The 23,081-nt window shown below is 42.1% G+C and overlaps 1 protein-coding gene across 2 annotated transcripts in view; it reads right to left on the reverse strand.

The window, feature by feature from the left end:
- The window catches only part of GALNT2 (polypeptide N-acetylgalactosaminyltransferase 2), a 213,623-nt gene that overhangs the window by 36,760 nt on the left and 153,782 nt on the right, over window positions 1-23,081 (reverse strand). For both annotated transcript variants that reach the window (XM_073627973.1, XM_073627974.1), the window contains 3 exons: window positions 9,167-9,254; window positions 3,798-3,901; window positions 1,831-1,957 (listed from right to left, as the gene is read on the reverse strand). In XM_073627973.1, coding sequence (XP_073484074.1) covers window positions 1,831-1,957; window positions 3,798-3,901; window positions 9,167-9,254 — 319 coding nt within the window. The remainder of the gene's footprint in view (window positions 1-1,830; window positions 1,958-3,797; window positions 3,902-9,166; window positions 9,255-23,081) is intronic.

Below are 23,081 nucleotides of genomic sequence, written 5' to 3' on the forward strand. Positions count from 1 at the left end.
ATATTTTTCTAAAGATGCTATTTGCATGAAAGTTTCACCACATGTTGATAACCCATGCAATCCATACATACAAAGAAACCAAAACAAATAAGTTAACAAATTATGTGTAATAAAATGGAATGATACAGGAAAAAAGTATTAAACGAATGAAAAAAGGGAGGTGCAAAAAGGCACGGCAAGCCAAGACACCAGCTGAAATCTTTCAGTAATTAGAAAGCAATTTTGCCCCTCGTCAGTGCAAATTAAAATAAAAAGGGGTCTCATTACCAAGGTGTCACACAAGAAACATCTCATGATGGGTAAAAGCAAAAAGCTCTCCTTTAAGACCTTTGCAACCTTATTGTTGCAAAACATGCTGATGGCATGGTTTACGAAAGAATTTCTAAACTTCTGAATGATCCAATGAGCACTGTTGGGGCCATAATCCGGAAGTGGAAAGATCAATTCATCATAAACTGGCCCTGAATAGGTGCTCGTTGTCAAAGAGCCAAGGACCACTTGTGGAGAGCTTCAGAAAAACCTGGAACTAGCAGGTAGAAATCTTTCAGAGAAAACAATAGTTAATGCACTCACCCGCCATGGCCTGTATGCACGCTCACCATGCAAGACTCCATTACTGAAGAAAAAGCATGTTGAAGCTTGTTTAAAGTTTGCTGCACAACATTTAGACAAGCCTGTGAAATACTAGGAAAATATAGTCTGGTCAGATGAGATCAAAATTGAACTCTTTGGATTCCATAATACACACCATGTTTGGAGGTCAAATTGCACTGCACATCACCCCACAAACATCATACCAACAGTGATGTCTGGAGGTAGGTACTGGCAAACGTCATCTCATTAAAGGACGGATGAATGGAAAAATGTACCAAGACATTCTTGATAAAAATATGCTGCCAGTTACCAGGATGATGAAGATGAAACCAGGGTGGACATTTCAGCAAGACAATGATCCCAAACACAAAGCCAAGGAAACTCTCAATTGGTTTCAAAAAATAAAAATAAAGCTGCTAGAATGGCCCAGCCAATCACCTGACTTGAATCAAATAGAAAATCTAGGGAAAGAACTAAAGATCAGAGTTCATAGACGAGAGGCCCACCTTGAACCTTCAAGATTTGAACACTGTTTGTGTGGAAGAATGGGCCAAAATCACACCTGTGCAATGCATGCGACTAGTTTCTCCATAAAGGAGGTGTCTTGAAGTGGTCATTACCATAAAAGGATTTTGTACCAAGTATTAAATACATTTCAGTTAGCGTGTTCAATACTCTTTTCCTGTGTCATTCCACATAGCTTAATTTCTGAACTTGTTTGTTTTGGTTTCTTTGTATATGTGGATTGCATGGGTTGTTATGGACAAGTGGTAAAAGTTAAATTTTATTATATATACACCAGTAAATAAATAAATAAATAAATATATATATATATATATATATATATATATATATATATATATATATATATATATATATATATATATATATATATATATATATATATATATATATATATATATATATATATATATCACACACACTGTACATTCTCAAATAGTTACTTTCTATGCATTCTGTGATTTTTCCAGTGTAATTACAAGAAACATTACTTAAATATTTAAAGTTATTTGGCTTCGCTACCTAGTAAGCGATTTTAACACATATGCAGGACATTTCAGACTTTCAAGGTCAGTTACTTTTAAGGTAGCAAAACCAGGATTAAAATAATAGCCCTGGAGCGTAAACCTCTAAAAGTAATTACAGCCCTTTTTTCTCTCCCTACAAGTTCTTTATAAGCAATAAATACAAAGAATGCGCCAAAATGCTCCTTACCTGGCAAACACAGTTCCACTTCCTCCTGGAAACGTATACGGATGCTGTTTGCGAAACACATGTCCCACTCTGCTGCAAGGAATTATTTCCAGACTTCCACCACACTGCCATACCCGGAATGAAATCTCTAATTGACGGCAAAGAGAAAACACAGATTTAGGAAGAACTCCACCAATGACAACTCAAGTGCTGGAATTAGAAGAAACATGTCAACTGCCCTCTGCTGGGTATACTATAGGAATATACTCTGGGCCAAAAACCTTTAAATTTATCTATATTATTCATAAGTATTACAGTAAATACTTATGCACAGTATATACGCTAGGTTACCAAAGGTATTGGGATGCCTGCCTTTACATGCACATGAACTTTAATGTCATCCCAGACTTAGTCCGTAGGGTTCAATATTGAGTTTGCCCACCCTTTGCAGCTATAACAGCTTCAAATCTTCTGGGAAGGCTGTCCACAAGGTTTAAGAGTGTGTCTATGGGAAGGTTTGACCCCAAACTCGCTCATCCATGTCTATATGGACCTTGCTTTGTACACTGGTGCGCAGTCATGTTGGAAAAGGAAGGGGCCATCCCCAAACTGTTCCCACAAAGTTGGGATCATATAATTGTCCAAAATGTCTTGGTAAGCTGACGCCTAAAAGCAGAGTTCCACCCAAAAGTGGAACTTCTGCTCACCTGTCTCCTCCCCCCCTCTGGTGCCACATTTGGCACCTTTCGGGGAAAGGGGGGACAGGATACCTGTCTGACGGGTATCCTGTTCCCACATCCAGGAGCCACAGCCACGGCCATTAATGTCACCACTCGGCTACCTCTTCCCCCCTCCCCGGGCCAGTAGGAAAGAGGAGTGCAGCCTCGCGCATGCGCAGTAGGGTTCCCGGCATGAAGCCATAAGGCTACACTGCCGGGTTCCCTTACCCGCAATGGCAGCGGCAGCACCTGACAGCTGATGGAAACATTAGCTGCGGGGCCGACATCGCTGGACTCCAGGACAGGCAAGTGTCCTAATTATTACAAGCCAGCAGCTGTAGTAGCTGGTGGCTTTTATTTTTTGCAGCGGTGGGCGAACCTCCGCTTTAAGAGTTCCCTTCACTGGAACTAAGGGGCCAAGCCCAACCCTTGAAAAACAACCCAACACCATAATCCTCCCTCCACCAAATGATTTGGACCAGTGCACAAAGCAAGGCCCATAAAGACATGGATGAGCAAGTTTGGGGTGGAGGAACTTGACTGGCCTGCACAGAGTCCTTTGGAATGAATCAGAGTGGAGACTGTGAACCAGGCCTTCTTGTCCACATCAGTACCTGACCTCACAAATGCGCTTCTGGAAGAATGGTCGAACATTCCCAAAACCTTGTGGACAGCCTTCCCAGAAGAGTTGAAGCTGTTATAGCTGCAAAGGGTGGACCAATATTGAACCCTACGGACTAAGAATGGGATGCCATTAAAGTTCATGCGCCCCAATACTTTTGGTAATATAGTGTATGTTTAGCCATCTTCATAAAAGGAAAGTTTATTCAACCTTGCAAAAAATAAAACACAGATAACACCAAGTTTTTGTTAATAAATTAGAGCTCACACACAATTTAATAATTTGCAAGCCCAGTGGTAATTGTTTTTCTTAAGGGCCTATTCACACTAGATGTCGCTGGACGGACAACTATTTTTTCCAGTGCAGCAGGTTTTGACACAAACCTCTGAATCGCAATGCCACTGCTGCAAGATATTTTATTACATTTCTGTGCAATTTGTAATTACATGTCTATGGGGATGCAAAAACCGCTTGAAGTCAGTCAGAAGGTGGTCAACTCCAGGTCAAATGCACCTGTTATTCGAAATGATCTCAGAATCATCTCAAACTGATGCCATCAACATTCTCCAAAGCCTGTCAACACAGAACCTTACTCATTGGTTGTCTACAGCATTCAGTACATACGTCCTGACATATAACATACATACCTAAATTTTCACCTCCCCAAACATCCATCATCATATCATACTTTCCCAGCTCTTCAAAGTATAACTTGTCCATTACAAACAGCCCACCAGCAATCATTGGTGTTCTGGAAAGAAAAAAATAAAAATGTACATTAAGAATTCACAGGACAGAAAATGGTTTAATCAGAGTAAAACATAAAACTGAATAAAACAGATTGTCTACACATTGTTTTCACTCATAACCAAGTAGGTTTAGTTGCTGGGAGATATTTGCTAGTATTTATTAAATATCAGAGTGTGAAATTAAAAAGCCAAACACTAAATAAAATTAAATTTCTGGTGTACTGATTTTTTTTTTTTTTTTACTACTTCCTATATGCTTAATTTTCACATGCTAATTTGCGATTTTGATACATGTCTTATATCTGTTACTGCAAAAACCAATGCAATAGCTGGTTAAAAGAATAAGAATAAATAGCCACACCAACAGTATTACATTAGTTGTTTAGTACCGATTATTCGAATACCATAACTTTTCTACTACACTTAAGACCAATAGACATGTCTGATTTTGTTGTGCATTGTGCTCTTAATGCCACTCTCTGGTGAGAACATGTTCATAAGACACACTTGTATGTGATTATAAAAATATTTCTCAGGTGTGATATGTCAGTACTTTACACTGTGCACAATTATTAGTCAAGTTGTATTTTTAAGGATTAATTTCATTATTGAGCAACTACAGTGCCCTCGGTCAATCCAGAATGTTAAACCTCAAACCTGAATATTTAAGAAAGTAAAAAAGTGAGGTTTTAGCTTTCTTAGGAGGATATCTACAGTGCCATGAAAATGCAGCCTGAATTTTGCTGCAAGTAAACTGTTTTTTCGGACGGTCATGTTACCCAATATTACACCACCATCATACGGACTATAGAGATTTAACAGGTATTTGGTTTGGGGGTCCCACACCCCACCACTATACATGTTCGGTTATATCATATCATCTAAGCTTAAACTTTTACTCATAGATACATTTTGTGCTCTCTCCTGACGAGTGCCCTCCCAGCCACGAAATGCGTAGAGCTGCCATATACCATGTTTTCAAATAACACTACTCGAACATCAAGTTTACTTTCAATACCCCCTCTTAGGACCAAGGAGTTCATAGGCTTTGCAAGTACCATTATGCATTACTGTTTTATTCAATATTTGTTTTGGTGAACTCTGGACGGCTATTGCTTGCTATATTATGTGATACTGATTTTATGATTCTATGTGCTGTATTACCATTGTATCATTGTTACGTGTATTTACGTGCTATGCTTGGTTGTATCCTATGGCAATCAATGAAAACTCAAATATGTCCACCAATCTAACTTTTTGCAACCACGGGCCTCATATAAAGTCCCAACCCCTTGCTCTCTCCTTTTTGATTCATGACAGGGACACAGGCCACGATTTCATTTAAAGTTCCAAGCGATGGAACAACTGGCCTTACCAGGCCATACGTTCATACAAAGTCACTAAACATTTTTTACCTCAAAGCAAGTAAACTGTGCATGATTTTGTAGGGGCCACAATGACACAACACTGTCAAAGGAGCATGACAATACATTTTTAGACATTTTTATAGCATGTTTTTGCACATTTTTATACAGTGCCTTGAAAAGGTATTCATACCTCCTTGAAATTTTCCACATTTTGTCGTCATGTTACAGCCAAAAATGTAAATGCATTTTATTGGGATTTTATGTGCTAGACCAACACAAAGTGACACATAATTGCGAAGTGGAAGAAAAATGATAAATGGTTTTCAACATTTTTTTACAAATATGTGAAAAAAGTGGCACGCATTTGTTTTCAGCCCCCTATACTCAGATACCCCTAACTAAAATCTAGTGGAGCCAATTGCCTTCAGAAGTCATCTAGTTAGTAAATAGAGTCCACCTGTAATTTAATCTCAGTATAAATACAGCTGTTCTGTGAATACCTCAGAGGTTTGTTAGAGAACCTTAGTGAACAAACAGCATCATAAAGGCCAAGGAACAAACCAGACCGGTCAGGGATTAAGTTGCAGAGAAGTTTAAAGCAGGGTTAGGTTATAAAAAAAAATATCCCAAGCTTTGAACATCTCATGGAGCACTGCTCAATCCATTATCTGAAAATGGAAAGAGTATGGCAAAACTGCAAACCTACCAAGACATTGCCGTCCACCTAAACTGACAGGCCGGGCAAGGAGAGCATTAATCAGAGAAGCAGCCAAGAGGCCCATGGCAACTTGGAGGAGCTGCAGAGGTTCACAGCTCTGGTGGGAGAATCTATTCATAGGACAACTATTAGTTGTGTACTATACAAATCTGGCCCTTATGGAATTAGTGGCAAGCAGAAAGCCATTGTTGAAAGAAAGCCATGAGAAGTCCTGTTTTCAGTTTGCAAGAAGCCACGTGGGAGACACAGCAAACATGTGAAAGAAGGTGCTCTGGTCAGGAGACCAAAATTTAATTTTTTGGGCCTAAAAAGCAAAACACTATGTGTGGTGGAAAACAAACTGCACATCACCCTGAACACTCGATCCCCACTGTGAAACATGGTGGTGGCAGCATCATGTTGTGGGGATGCTTTTTATCAGCAAGGATAGGGAAGCTGGTCAGAGTTGATGGAAAGATGGACGGAGCCAAATACAAGGCAATCTTATAAGAAAACCTGTTAGTCTGCAAAAGACTTGACTGGGGCGGAGGTTCACCTTACAGCAGGGGAACGACCCTAAACATACAGCCAGAGCTACAATGGAATGGTTTAGATCAAAGCATATCCATGTGTTAAAATGGCCCAGTCAAAGTCCAGACCTAAATCCAATTGAGAATCTGTGGCAAGACTTGGTAATTGCTGTTCACAGACGCTCTCCATCCAATCTGACAGAGCTTGAGCTATTTCGCAAAGAATGGGCAAAAATGTCACTCTAGATGTGTAAGGCTGGTAGAGACATACCCAAAAGGACTTGCAGCTGTAATTGCAGAGAGGTGGTTCTACAAAATATTGACTCAGGGAGGTTGAATACAAATGTATGCCGCACTTTTCATCAGATATTTGTAAAAAAAAAAAAAATTGAAAGCCATTAATCATTTTCCTTCCACTTCACAATTATGTGCCACTTTTGTCTATCACATAAAATCCCACAAAAAAACATTACAATTTTTGGATGTAACATGACAAAATGTGGAAAATTTCAAGGGGTATGAATATTATTTCAAGGCACTGTATGTGTGCGCAATTATTGGGCAGCTACTAGTGTGCAGCATTATTATACCAGCCCATACCAGGACCCAAACTCCACCTTGCCAGCATCTGAGTTGAAGTGGAGCCCTTTACTGATCCAGCCACAGGCCCATCCATCTGGAACGTCAAGGGTCACTCATCTCATTAGTCCATACAACCTTTGAAAAATCTGTCTTCAGATATTTTTTGGCTCAGTCTTGACATTTCAACTTATGTGTCTTGTTCAGTGGTGGTCAGGTTTCAGCCTCCCTTACCTTGGCCATGTCTCTCAGCACTGAACAGCATTGTCAGCAGCCAGAGAGGGAGCTCCAGGATACCAATGTGCTGGAGTGGAGGTGAGTGCAGTTCTACATTAAGGCATTTCTTAAATGTAACCGTTTTTGGAAAAAATTACATTTGCAGGTTTACTTCCACTTTAAAAAGTGTTTCTAAAAAGGTCATTTTTTTTTTAACAAAAATAACAAACATGTTATACTTACCTGCTCTGTGCAATGGTTTTACAAACAGCAGCCCAGATCCTCTTTATTACCAGGTCCCCCACCGATGCTCTTCCTCTTCATCCAATGCCCCCATAGGAAGCCACTTTCTATGGGGGCAATCATGTGGGCTCGCTCCTGAGCCCCACTGCCTGCGTCCACAGACAGACTGCAGGGCACGGCCCCACCCCCCGCTCCCTTGTTAGAGTTTGATTGACCGCAGCATGAATGTAAAAAAATTTCAGCCTTTAGAATCACCTTAATATCACAGCAAACACACAAACACCATCCAAAAGCGTACCAGTCAGCGCCTCACACTACAGATAAATCTCTTGGTATGCCTCTTGTGTGGCTTGATAGAAAAAAAATCCTACATTAATACCATGCGTTCCATCCATAAAGCAATGTGGGGGGAATCTCCCCTGAGGACTAACCAGCGGGGAAGATACAGCCGTGGACACAATGCTGCCCACTTCACAAAAGGGAGTTTAATTACACATTAGTATTTACAACATTTTACTTTGTGGATTTCAGTAACATGATCAGCCATGGATAAGGTAATCTTCCACAATTTCTGACTAATAGTGAACATGCATTAAAGACAGGAATATAGAGTGAGATTATGCTTTATATTTTGGTTGTATTTCTTGTAATTGTGACTGAATCTTTGAGAACATATATTCTTTAGTGAGAGGGCAAGATTTAGAGTCTTGCCAAGCTTCTTTATGCTACTCCTACACTGTGGTTTTTGTATCGGAAATGCCAGAAGTTTACAACAGCCATGCATTTTTAATGATACATAAGGATTAATGCCGAGGCCACCCCCTTCCAGCTTGCTCACCATAAATGGTTGGTGTTGGTCCCTGGGATATCTGAGGAGGTATGGGAGGAGGCTACGGAGATTTGCTATCAGGATTTTATTTGTACTGATGACAGATTTAGTCAAATTAAGTTTAGCCACCATCTTCACTATACTCCTGCTAGGTTGGCGCATATGGGATTTGGATCTGTGGCCGCTTGTCCTCGTTTTAGCCTTGGAGGCGCGTCTGCATATGTTTTGGGCTTGTGCAATCCTGTCTACATATTGGCAGGATCTGTTCTCTTTTTTTGACATCACCCTTCATTTGCCAGTCCCCTATACCCCAGAAGTTGGATTGCTGGGCATCTTGAATGACATTGCATCTCGGACACATGCTCGTATTTTGATTTGTTTGCTTTTATTTTATGCTCATAAATTAATTTTGCTGAATTGGAAAAATGCAGCGGCACCGTCCATACAACACTTTTACAGTCTGGTCAATAAGGATCTACCCAAGTTTAAGCTAATCTATAATTGCCGGGCCTGCACCAAGAAGTTTACAAAAGTCTGGCAGCACCAGCTTGATAGTTCGGACTCCTTTTGGGGTTTCCCCACTGGCAAAAATCAATGTGTAAACTTTACATGTGTAAAGTGTCATGAATTGAGCCTTTAACAATGCCAAAGGAAAATCATTTAGGAAATTGCAAATATTTTTTACATATATAGTGCGTATGCAACACTTTGTAAGTTTCCCCCAGTGTGAGTATATGTATATGAGAGACATTTCATTCCTATAGTTTATAAAAAATGAATTTAGAGAGGACACAAAAAATGCTTACTTAATGGGGGCTACTGGATTTCCTTGTCTTGTTCTCCTTTGTTCTGGTGTCATATAGTCCCACTTGAAAACCAGGTTCCAATCAAATCCTAGCAAAAAAAAAAAAATTAAAAAGTATAGCGTTTATAGGTTCTTTCAAGAAATGCTATTTTTTTTGTAGAAGCTGTTCCTTCACAGATATAGTACAGTAAGGGAGCACATTCACCCTAGGACATGAAGTATGTTACTGGTAGGATAACGGAGTGAAATAAAGGAAGAAAGCCTGAAAAAAAAAAAAAAAGAGAAAACAAATGAAGCCATCTAAGGACTACATCAATTTTTTTTTTCTTGAGTTCATTACCACTTTAACGAGAAGTATGGCCAAAGCTTTTTTGGTCATACTTCTCATGTGGGTCACAGGAGTGCACTTAGTTCTGCACTTCTGTGTTCCAGATTCAGCCAACAGTGGGCTGCTCCGGAAGGATTCCAACCATATCAGGATCCACCCAGATGCTTGACAGGCAGCTGGCTCAACCTCTTTGCGCTCCCGCCAGAACACTCGTGTCAGCGCTCTCAGCCACTGGCAGAGAGCACTGATCGGCAGACATTTTTTGGTCATGTACCATCGTCAGGCGTCAACCGAACGGCCTGCTTCTGTCAGACCGGCTGCAGTACACATGGGCCGAATGTCGGCCAGTTTCTATTGAGCCGACCAATGCCACCCGACATTCGGCCCAAGTATACTAGGCTTTAGAGTTGGCAGGGGACAACTGCAGCATCGGACATATTCTGCATCCACACAGATGAGTTAGTTTGTTCTTATGCAATCCCGCGCTTCTTTTAAATTTTCAAGCAAATGTAAAACACAAATTATCATTGATATACAATGGCAGCACAGTTCAAAGCAATGTTATGATTCAATGACGATTAAGGATAAAGACCTTTATCTGCTATAATTGAATGTATAGAATGAAACCTGTTCTGAAATAACTATGTAGGCTGACATTTCTGGCCTACATCTGAAAATGTTAATTGCCCAGCTGCCTCTGGAGTCTCTGACCCAGAACAAGCAAGCAACAAGTAAAATTAGAATTCCTGGTGAGATGAATATGCTTGTTCTGAGTCTGCCTTAGAAAGAATTGATATTATTAGATTACCACGAAAGCCATGTAGCAGAAGTCAGCAATGACAGCCTCCTACGGTACAGGCTTCCATCATCCCTGCGTATGCATTAAGAATCTGGATGCCATTGCAACTCTGAAACCAGTTGTACAAGATGTGTAGCAAATTCAGAAAAAAATCATTATAACGGGTTTGTAAAGTGGAAAAGCATGCGAGTCTTGGTAAGATGGTCCAATTGCTGTTATATTCTTAAACTCCATTCATGACTGTTTTCTATAGTCACAAAGGTTTTATAGTGACCTCACCAACTCCCTTACTTGGTAACAGGAGATAAAGTAGGGTACTGTGTCAGCAGGCATGAAAAGTAGCAGTGTTACTTCGTGTCTCTTGCCAGCTTACAATTTATTTATATTGGAGATATGATCTTGTGTGCCACTGTAAAGAGTAACTGATATAACTAGGGGTAGTACAGGTAATACAATACATACAATGTTCTAAAGACTGCTAAACACAGTTTAGCAAAACATATGAATATTAAGGGTCATTACCTGTACAAAGAGATGAGGGGAAGAAAACAAAAAGAAAAAGCTAATCTAAATCCAAAAAAAGCAAACATATTATATGTTACAAATTACCAGTCCTTAGATGTGGCTTAATTTGTTTTCTGTTTTTATGCTTTTTTTTCCTCTTGGAGAACCTGCCAAGAACACACTTCATGTCCTAGAGTGACAACACTCATTCATGTACTGTACCTATGAAGGAGCAGCATTGTCACCCTAGGCTGATTTTCTGAATGGACTATAAACATTACATTACAGAAGATAACTGGGGGAAAGCTCAAAACATTGGAACAAGTGTATAGAGCTACCACCTCCTGTGAATCATCCTCAGCATCCAAGACACGGCTCCCAGCCTCAAAGGTCTCTGCACACCTTCAATCTTCAAGTGAGCAAAAAAGTAAAGGCTAGAGCCAGTGGAAAACAGCTAAAATGCATAGTCCTTTATTAACCACTTTCCGCCCGCCATATAGCAAAATGACAGCCGGAAAGTAGTTGCATTACCCTGATTGGACGTCATATGAGGTCCATCAGGATAAGCCGTGGGGGCATGCAGCATGGTGATCGGTGGTGTGGTGTGTCAATCTGACACACCGTATCTCCAATCGAGGTAAAGAGCCTCTGACGTAGGCTCTTTATACTGTGATCAGCTGATTGGACACAGCTGATCACATGGTAAACGGGAAAAGCTGACAGAAGCAACTAGAGGAGAGTCGATTGGCTTCTCTCCTGACGGGGGGGGGGGGGGGGGGGGGGGGGGGGTGAACTGAAAATCAGTGCAATGATCATCATTGCAGACCAATTAAGGATTCCCACTGGAGACCACCAGGGATGGCAATCAGTGCCCTTTAGGGTGGCACTCTTGGCCCAATTAGTGATTGCCTGTCAGTGTCTCCTGATCAGTGTTAGTGCTCATCAGTGCTGCGTATTAGTGCTTATCAGTGCCAATCAGTACCGGCTCATCAGTGCCAATCAGTACCGCCTCATCAGTGCCTCCTCATCAGTGCCCATCAGTGAAGGAGAAAACTTACTTATTTACAAAGTTTTGTAACCGAAACAAATTTTCAGGTTTTTTTATTTGAAGAGCAAAAAATCAAAAACCCCAGTGGTGATCAAATACCACCAAAAAAAAAAAAAAGTGTTGAATGACCGCGCAATTGTCATTCAAAATATGACAGCGCTGAAAGCTGAAAATTGGACTGGGCAGGAAGGGGGTGAAAGTGACCAGTATTGAAGTGGTTAAATAAAAATCCAATTTGTTTCGGGTCTCAGCCATGATTAAGGCATGAGGGCAGAAATGTAATGGCTTTTTATGGCTGTCTGTTAAAGCATTTAAAAAAGGACAAAACCTTTTAGCTGATTTTCATTGGCTCCAGCCTTTACTTTTGCTTTTTTAAATCTCAAAATGTTGTTTGAGATTCCAGTCCAGTGTACAGGAAATTACAAAGATGCTGAATTTCTGGCAGGGTCAACGTGTATTTTTCTGTACTTTCAGAAAATGTACTTAGATGTGGTTGCTGCGTTCGTATTCGTTTTTCGAGCAAGGGCTGATAATCTGCAATACATTACATTTTTATACTTCTGTTTAGGTATGTTTGAAAAGTAATAAGTGATCTATATATGATGCAACAATGGGGGCAATTTACTAAAAGGCAAACAGGCTGAAATTTCCCTTTGCATAGAATACCCAATCACGTGCAAGAAAAACAAACAAAAAAAAACAGCATTTTTGCTTGCACATAATTTGTAATTGGATGATGAAAGTCGGCAGAGTTTCACCTCATTCACTAAGCTCTGGAGTAAATTTCCTTGCAAAGTGCAACTTAACATGCAAGAGCTTAGTTGCCTTTAGTAAACCAACCTATTGTGACTGATGAGAATGGAGTGGATACCTGGAGACTAAAGAAAAAATCATGGCCAAGATTAGGTTTGTCTGAATTGGATTGTGAGGGTGCTTTTTTAAAGCATTACAGTCACCCTCAAAGGGCCAGTTGTATCTGACTAGATGTCCAGAGCACACCAACCCGCATCATCAGAAGACCCTCACCCTCCCTTTCATCACAGTGCATCCCCTTACTATGTGCTGCTTCCGGGAAGAAGCTGGAGGCGGAGATGGGAAGCAAAAAGTGCAGGGTCTGGAGGAGGACCAGAGAAGGTCTAGAGTTAGCTGCCAGAGTCTGCTGAATGCCGAGACAAGGGGAGAGAACGATGAGGCGGTTCTGCTGCTGCACAGAGAGGGGCAGAATATGGAGAAGTTCTGTCCTCCTCTCTGCTGCCAACTGCTGAGTCAAGGTGGGGCAGAGGCAAAGGGGGTGTCGCGGCTGCAGAAAAAGTGTGAGGACCAAACGAAATTGCCTGAAGGGCCGGATTTAGCCTTGTGTTTGACACATGTGGGTTAGGGAGTCCAGAAAGATTCATTGAGAAAGTTCAAGAAAAAGAGAGACGGTACAGACTCCAGGATCCTCTACTACATGTCTGCTGAAAAAAATCTACATGAACCCAGAAGTGTTCAGGATATAGTTACCCGAAATTACAGTTTTCAACAGCAGCTGTAACATGAAAAATATGTACTCTTCAATGCAAAACAAGAGGTATTCTATGGTACAGGGTGTTGTGAAAATTGGGTCATTTCTAGGTATAAAATGTCTAGAGGACAAATCTTCAAAACCTGGAATAGTCTTAAGGCAATACACAAACATACAGTATCTCACAAAAGTTAGTACACCCCTCACATTTTTGTAAATATTTTATTATAACTCAACACTGAAGAAATGACACTTTGCTACAATGTAAAGTAGTGAGTGTACAGCTTGTATAACAGTGTAAATTTGCTATCCCCTCAAAATAACAACACACAGCCATTAATGTCTAAACTGCTGGCAACAAAAGTGAGTACACCCCTAAGTGAAAATGTCCAAATTGGGTCCAAAGTGTTCCAGCACCCTCTTGGTCATGGAGTTCACCAGACCTTCACAGGTTGCCACTGGAGTCCTCTTGACGACATCACGGAGCTGGTGGATTGTTAGAGACCTTTCACTCCTCTACCTTCTGTTTGAGGATGCCCCACAGATGCTCAGAAGGGTTAAGGTCTGGATACATGTTTGGCCATCACCTTTACCTTCAGCTTCTTTAGCAAGGCAGTGGTCATCTTGGAGGTGTGTTTGGGGCCATTATGTTGGAATACTGCCCTACAGCCCAGTCTCCGAAGGGAGGGGATCATGCTCGGCTTCAGTATGTCACAGTACATGTTGGCATTCATAATTCCCTCAATGAACTGTAGCTCCCCAGTGCCGGCAGCACTCATGCAGCCCCAGACCATGACACTCCCACCACCATGCTTGACAGCAGGCAAGAAGTACTTGTCTTTGTACTCCTCACCTGCTTGGCACGAAACACATTTGACACCATCTGAACCAAATAAGTATATCTTGGTCTCATCAGACCACAGGACATGGTTCCAGTAATACATGTCCTTAGTCTGCTTGTCTTCAGCAAACTGTTTGCAGGCTTTCTTGTGGGATGACAGCTATGCAGACCAATTTGATGCAGTGTGCGGCGTATGGTCTGAGCACTGACAGGCTAACCCCCCACCCCTTCAACCTCTGCAGCAATGCTGGCAGCACTCATATGTCTATTACCCAAATAGGACGCTGAGCACATGCAATCAGCTTCTTTGATTAACCATGGCGAGGCCTGTTCTGAGTGCAACCTGTCCTGTTAAACTGCTGTATGGTCTTGGCCACTGTGCTGCAGCTCAGTTTCAGGATCTTGGCAAGCTTCTTATAGCCTAGGCCATCTTTATGAAGAGCAACAATTCTTTTTTCCAGATCCTCAGAGAGTTCTTTGCCATGAGGTGCCATATTGAACTTCCAGTGACCAGTATGAGAGAGTGAGAGCGATAACACCAAACTTATAACACCTGCTCCCCATTCACACCTGAGACATTGTAACACTAACAAGTCACATGACACCGAAAGAAAATGGCGAATTGCCCCCAATTTGGACATTTTCATTTAGGGGTGTACTTACTTTTGTTGCCAGCAGTTTACACATTAATGGCTGTGTGTTGCGTTATTTTGAGGGGATAGCAAATTTACACTGTTATACAAGCTGTACACTCACTAATTTACATTGTAGCAAAGTGTCATTTCTTCACTGCCGGTTCACACAGGGGCGGCATGACTTGCAGGTCGACTCACAGAGGTGACCTGCACACGACTTCAGCGGCGACTTGCAAAACGACTTCTGTATAGAAGTCAATGCAAGTCGCCTGAAGTCGCCCCAAAAATACTACAGGAACCTTTTTCTAAGTTGGAGCGACTTGCGGCGCTCCTATTAGAACGGTTCCGTAGCACAGAACGGGACGCGACTTGTCAGGCGGCTAAGTCGCCTGACAAGTCGCCCCTGTGTGAACCAGGGCTTAGTGTTGTCACATGAAGAGATAATTTAATATTTACAAAAATGTGAGGGGTGTACTCACTTTTGTGAGATACTGTATATATGAAAAGCACTACATACGACAGGCAGCCTGAATTTTGCTGCAAATAAACTGTGCATTATTTTGTAGGGGCCACAATGGCATGACACTGGGAGTCAAAGGAGCTTGACAATATGTTTCTAGACATTTTTATAGCATGTTTTTACACATTTTTATACAGCGTCTTGAAAAAGTATTCATACCCCTTGATATTTTCCACATTTTGTCATGTTACAACCAAAAACGTAAATGTATTTTATTGGGATTTTATGTGATAGACCAACACAAAGTGGCACATAATTGTAAGTGGAAGGAAAATGATAAATGGTTTTCAAAAATGTTTACAAATAAATAACTGAAAAGTGTGGCGTGCATTCAACCCCCTTTACTCTGGTACCCTTAACTAAAATCTAGTGGAACCAAATGCCTTCAGAAATCACCTAATTAGTCCACCTGTGTGTAATTTAATCGCAGTATAAATTACAGCTGTTCGGTGAAGCCCTCAGCGGTTTGTTAGAGAACCTTAGTAAACAAACAGCATCATGAAGGTCAAGAAACACAACAGACAGGTCAGGGATAAAGTTGTGAAGAAGTTTAAAGCAGGATTAGGTTATAAAAAAAATATCCCAAGCTTTGAACATCTCACAGAGCACTGTTTAATCCATCATACAAAAATGGAAAGAGTATGGCACAGCAAACATACCAAGACATGGCCGTCCACCTAAACGGACAGGCCAGGCAAGGAGAGCATTAATCAGAGAAGCAGCCAAGAGGCCCATGGTACCTCTGGAGGAGCTGCAGAGATCCACAGCTCAGGTGGGAGAATCTGTCCACAGGACAACTATTAGTTGTGCACTCCACAAATCTGGCCTTTATGGAAAAGTGGCAAGAAGAAAGCCATTTTTTAAACAAAGCCATAAGAAGTCCCGTTTGCGAGAAGCCATGTGGCGGACACAGCAAACATGAGGAAGAAGGTGCTCTGGTCAGAGGAGACCAAAATCAAACTTTTTGGCCTAAAAGCAAAACTATATGTGGGGTGGAAAACTAACACTGCACATCACTCTGAACACTTCATGTGGGGATGCTTTTCTTCAGCAGGGACAGGGAAGCGGGACAGAGTTGATGGGAAGATGGATGGAGCCAAAGACAGGGCAATCTTAGAAGAAAACCTGTTTGAGTCTGCAAAAGACTTGAGAATGGGATGGAGGTTCACCCTCCAGCAGGAAAACAACTCTAAACATACAGCCAGAGCTACAATGGAGCAGTTTAGATCAAAAACATATTTATGTGTTTGAATGACCCAGTCAACGTCCAGACCTGAATCCAATTAATAATCCGTGGCAAAACTTGAAAATTGTTGTTCACAGACGCTCTCCATCCAATCTGAGAGAACTTGAGCTATTTTGCAAAGAAGAATGAGCAAAAATGTCACTCTAGATGTGTAAAGCTGGTAGAGACATCCCCAAAAAGACTTGCAGCTGTAATTGCAGCGAAAGGTGGTTTTGCAAAGGACTCACTCAGGGGGTTGAATACAAATGCACATCACATTTTTCACATATTTCTTTGTAAAAAATTTTGAAAACCATGTATAATTTTTCTTCCACTTCACAATTATGTGCTACTTTGTGTTGGTCTACCACATAAAATTCCAATATACAGTTACGTTTCTGGTTGTACCATGACAAAATGTGGAAAATGTCAAGGGGTATGAATACTTTTTCAAGGCACTGTACATGTTTTTGTGTTTTATATGCATTTTTTAAATGATGTTTTTTTTCTATGCAGGAGACCCTGCCAAAAATAAACCAGAAATGGATGTGCATTTCATGCTCCCTCATTGAAGTCTATGGGGTCAAAAATGCACTGTGCTGCACCAAAAAAAAGCAGTTGCACCTTTCAAAAAAGAAAAAAAAAAAAATCGAACTGCACCATGTGGCATGTATGTGAACAGGCACTATTTGGAGAATAACATGATTTACATTGTTGTACACTGCAATGCAACAGCAGACGCAGGGAAGAAAAATAAACGCGCACTAGTGTGAACGGGACCTCAATAAGGGCCTCTGTTCCATGATAAAGTTGCGCAGAGACAATTACTTGCCATTACAACTGAAAAACTGATGGTTCCAGGAAGTGGGGATCATGGTGTTAACTCATTCACACAGAAAATCTCCTTGTATGTAGATAATGCAATCCTTTAATTGGATTGTCTGGTGAGTCACATTTTGAAAGTTGTGGATATAAGACATTTCTCTAGTTTACAGGTCACTTTAAAATTAACTTCCCCTGATACTTTCTCAATTATGGTTCCCTTAATCAGCCAATATCAGAGCAGCTTTGTTTCATTGTGTCCTGGAGTAGATCGCCTCATGTAGGGGGGTTTCGTACAAGTAGTGATCTACACAGCAGTTCAGACCACAATCCCCTTTATTTACCATATTTATCAGCGTATAACATGCACCTTCATTTTAAGAGGTAAGTTTCAGGAAAAAAAAAAAAAAAAAAAAAAACGTACATTTTAAATGAAGGACTTTGAAGCAAAATAAGGGTCAGTGCCCATCAATGCAGTCTCACCAGTGCCCAATAATGCAGCCTCACCACTGCAGCCTAATCAGTGCCAATCTGCAGCCTCACCACTGCAGCCTGATCAAGTGCCCATCTGCAGCCTGATCAAGTGCCCATCTGCACCCTCACCATTGCAGCCTGATCAGTGCCCATTTGCAGCCTCACCATTGTAGCCTGATCAGTGCCCATTTGCAGCCTCACCATTGTAGCCTGATTAGTGTCCATCTGCAGCCTCACCATTGCAGCATGATTAGTGCCCATCTGCAGCCTCACCATTGCAGCATGATCAGTGCCCATCTGCAGCCTCACCATTGCAGCATGATCAGTGCCCATCTGCAGCCTCACCATTGCAGCCTGATCAAGTGCCCATCTGCAGCCTGATCAGTGCCCATTCGCAGCCTGATCAGTGCCCATCTGCAGCCTCACCATTGCAGCATGATCAGTGTCCATCTGCAGCCTGATTAGTGCCCATCTGCAGCCTCACCATTGGAGCCTGATCAGTGCCCATCTGTAGCCTCACCATTGCAGCGTGATCATTACCCATCTGTAGCCTCACCATAGCAGCATAATCAGTGTCCATCTGCAGCCTGATTAGTGCCCATCTGCAGCCTCACCATTGGAGCCTGATCAGTGCCCATCTGTAGCCTCACCATTGCAGCGTGATCAGTACCCATCTGTAGCCTCACCATTGCAGCCTGATCAGTACCCATCTGTAGCCTCACCATTGCAGCCTGATCATTACCCATCTGTAGCCTCACCATAGCAGCATAATCAGTGTCCATCTGCAGCCTGATTAGTGCCCATCTGCAGCCTTACCATTGGAGCCTGATCAGTGCCCATCTGTAGCCTCACCATTGCAGCATAATCAGTGTCCATCTGCAGCCTCACCATTGCAGCCTGATCAAGTGCCCATCTGCAGCCTCACCATTGCAGCGTGATCAGTACCCATCTGTAGCCTCACCATTGCAGCCTGATCATTACCCATCTGTAGCCTCACCATAGCAGCATAATCAGTGTCCATCTGCAGCCTGATTAGTGCCCATCTGCAGCCTCACCATTGGAGCCTGATCAGTGCCCATCTGTAGCCTCACCATTGCAGCGTGATCAGTATCCATCTGTAGCCTCACCATTGCAGCCTGATCATTACCCATCTGTAGCCTCACCATAGCAGCATAATCAGTGTCCATCTGCAGCCTGATTAGTGCCCATCTGCAGCCTCACCATTGGAGCCTGATCAGTGCCCATCTGTAGCCTCACCATTGCAGCATAATCAGTGTCCATCTGCAGCCTCACCATTGCAGCCTGATCAAGTGCCCATCTGCAGCCTGATCAGTGCCCATCTGCAGCCTCACCATTGCAGCCTGATCAGTGCCCATCTGCAGCCTCACCATTGCAGCCTGATCAGTGCCCATCTGTAGCCTCACCATTGCAGCATGATCCGTGCCCATCTGCAGCCTCACCATTGCAGCCTGATCAGTGCCCATCTGCAGCCTCACCATTGCAGCCTGATCAGTGCCCATCTGTAGTTTCACCATTACCCATCATTGCAGCCTGATCAGTTCCCGTCTGCAGCCTCACCATTGAAGCCTGATCAGTGGCCTTTTGCAGCCTCGCCATTGCCCATTATTGCAGCCTAATCAGTGCCCATCTGCAACCTCAAAAATGCCCATAATTGCAACCTAATCAGTGCCCATCTGCAGCCTTGCCTTTGCCCATCAATGCAGCCTCACCAGTGCCCATCAATGCAGCCTCACCAGTGCCAGATTACATAGAGCCAGGATCTCCTGTGTACTTGGCACTCGCAGTCACTCACACTCCCGCCTCCTGGCCCGGCTCCCATGATAAACAGAACACCGGTCCAGTGACGGGATATGTGACATCAATGCTAGGAGCTGGGACAAGAGGCGGAACTATGTGTGCCTGCGACAGCGAGTACACAGGAGATCCCGGTTCTGTGTAATCCAGTGGCACTTGCCCCCTCCTTCCCCTCCAAGGCAGCCAGGTATCGGCGTATAACACGCACACATGATTCGCCCCCTATTTTCAGGGGCACAAAGTGCATGTTATGCACGAATAAATACGGTAATTCCTAGCTTTAAATAACTATAGGCAGAATTTTCAGCATGATCCAACCGTGGCTTGAAACATATAAATACTAGGCCTTTACGGCTATCTCAACATTGCAAAATCCTTTTCAGCTTTTAAGTCAACTATTATGCCTTTTGTTACCTTGTGTTGGCTAGGAACTCATTCAATTCAAAATGCTACACAGAATTTAAAACATACCAGCCAGGCTGGCTAGAAAGCATCATTCTGATTCAGCAGACTGCTGGCGTTGTAGGTCCTCTCCAGTTAATTTTGAACATATTTTTTGGCACTGTCCATTAATTCAGGACTTCTGGCAAGGGGTAATCCAGCCCCAGAAAACCTTACTGCTCTTCAAACATCAAAAACCATCTCCATGTGTCTCCTTGGGTTGGTGGAAGGGCTGGCGCCACTTAGGGCGCAGAGAACCCTACTTACTGTGACCCCATTTCATGCTCGTAAAGCGATTTTACTACACTGGAAGAAAGTAGAGGTCCCCTCACTAACTTTTTGAAAAGCCCCTGCTACACCTACTTTTTTTTTTCTTTCAATAGATTTTTATTGAGAGAAAAAAAAAAGCATACAAAATTCCAAACTGAGGGGGAAAGCTCCCCGACTGTACATAGAAGCAAATACACATAAACAGTATCTTGGGTGATTGTAAATATTGTAAGAAAACAAGTATGGCTGTGTGCAGAATTTTAAGCGAAAAGTCTGTCACAATGATACCCCTGGTTAGGGGTAATATCAGGGCAGAAAGAAGGGTGGCAGAGCAGGAGGAGAAGGGGTATGGGGAGGATAAGGAAGGGGAGAAAGGAGAGGGAAGGAAGCGATGTTAGGTGGGTGATAGGTGAGTCTTAATACTAAATAAATGTACCAATCTGCATTTTTGAAACTGAAGTGTTGCTGCAGGCTCTGTTTGGTCCAAGATCTGGGGGATATACGTCTCAGATGTGATTTTTTTTATCCGAGGGGGGAATGATTCTAGTCATACTAGCGAAATGCTTTAGGGATCTGATAACCAGAGCTACACCTACTCTTACATGAGGCTGCCTTAGCCTGACACTTGGTTCAGGTACATAACACTCCCTGTTGCGGCCTAGGTGTTTTTTTCCCATTGCTGTTACTCTACATGAGGTCTTCTCCTGCCCCTTTAATGGTGTATAATGTTTGCCTGTTTGATATTGCCTTTTATTTACCCTTTGCTTTTACATTTCAGGGTGGTTTTCTTTTTGTATGCATCCTGTGGGAGGGGATGCACTAGGAGGGCAATCGTTTTTCGTCCAGCCAATGGGCACAAATCAAAAAAATCGTTTGCGACGTTTTTGAGCTCAAAAAAAAAAAAAAAAAAACACTAAGGAAAAGTTTGGAAAACTTCTGCCGAACGGACGATAAATTGAAAGGTTAACCACTTACGGACCGCTGCACGCCGATGTATGTCCTAACTTTGAAGAGGAATATCGTTATGGCAGCAGCTAGCTGCCATAACCCCGGTATCCCCTTCTTCGGCTGGCGGTCCACTTTCCGATAAGAGTGGTTTCTGCGGCGGATTCGCAGCGAGATCACTTATTGGCGGCGGTAGAGGGAACTCCCCCCCCCCCCCTCCCGTCGCACTCCGGTGCCGTCGGCAGCGGTGGAGGCGATCGGATCCTTTCTCCTCTGTGGTATGGAGACGAGTGAGGGGAAGATGGCCCCCACCCGTCTCCATACCATTGCAGGGTGGAAGCCACGTCAAAACGTCATATCCGCCCATAGCTCTTAAAGGGACATTTTTTATCTTTTTTTTTTTATTACTGCATTTTCGTGTAAATATGAGATCGGAGGTCTTTTTGACCCCATATTTAAGAGGTACTGTCATGCTTGTTTTCTATTACAAGGGGTGTTTACATTGCTTGTAATAGGAATAAAAGTGACACAATTTTTTTTAAAAAGAAGAACAGCGTAAAAATAAAAAGGTAAAATAAATAAGAAAAAAAAAAAAAAAAAAAATTTTTTTAAAAAACGCACCTCATTCCGCCGAGCACGCGTGCAGAAGCGAATGCATATGTGAGTAGCGCCCGCACATGCAAACGGTGTTCAAACCACACATGTGAGATATTGCCGCGATCGGTAGAGCGAGAGCAATAATTCAAGCCCTAGACCTCCTCTGTAACTCAAAACATACAACCTGTAGAATTTTTTTAAACGTCGCCTATGGAGGATAAAAGATTGTCGCCATTGGAGCGGGCGCAATTTTGAAGCGTGACATGTTGGGTATCAATTTACTCAGCGTAACATTATCTTTCACAATATAAAAAAATAAAATTGGGCCAACTTTACTGTTGTCTTATTTTTTAATTAAAAAAAGTGTATTTTTTTCCAAAGAAAGTGCGCTTGTAAGACCGCTGTGCAAATATGGTGTAACAGAAAGTATTGCAATGACCGCCATTTTAGGGTGTTAGGAAAAAAAAATGTATAGTGTTTGGGGGTTCTAAGTAATTTTCTAGCAAAAAAAAAAAAACCTATTTTCAACTTGTAAACAACAAATCTCAAAAAGAGGCTCGTCGTGTATATATATATATATATATATATATATATATATATATATATATATATATATATATATATATATATATATATATATATATATATATATATTTATTTTTTTTTTTTTTAATTTATTATTTATTACCTGAGCCCCATTGCAATCCCTCTGCCCTCCCGGGTCTCTTCCTCCTCATCTCTGCTGTCAATCACCGCCAGTAAGGAGGGAGCAGGAGGCAGGACTGAGCCTTGCTCTGTGTGTCCCTAAGACAAGAAGCTTGCTCTGGGGGCACTCAGCAAGGGGGAGGGGCAAGGAGTGCTAATGGGGGACCCGAGAAGAGGAGGCTGGTGACCGCTCTGTGAAAAACCACTGCACAGAGCAGGTAAGTAAAACATGTTTGTTTTCAAAAAAATAAAACTGGAACCTTTAGAATCACTTTAACTGAGTCATGTTGCATAAATAGCAAATCGCCACTTCATATGGCCAAGCGGCTTAAAACACCTTCAGCTCCCACAGCTATTAGCTTTGCTTGTTATGCATATTTAAGTCCAATTTGACACTCTGTTAGGAGCTAGATTACTCCCTGGAGGAAATCCTATCGTCTGAC

The sequence above is a fragment of the Aquarana catesbeiana genome, linkage group LG04 (assembly GCF_042186555.1).
Source record: "Aquarana catesbeiana isolate 2022-GZ linkage group LG04, ASM4218655v1, whole genome shotgun sequence".
NCBI classification, from domain to species: Eukaryota; Metazoa; Chordata; class Amphibia; order Anura; family Ranidae; genus Aquarana; species Aquarana catesbeiana.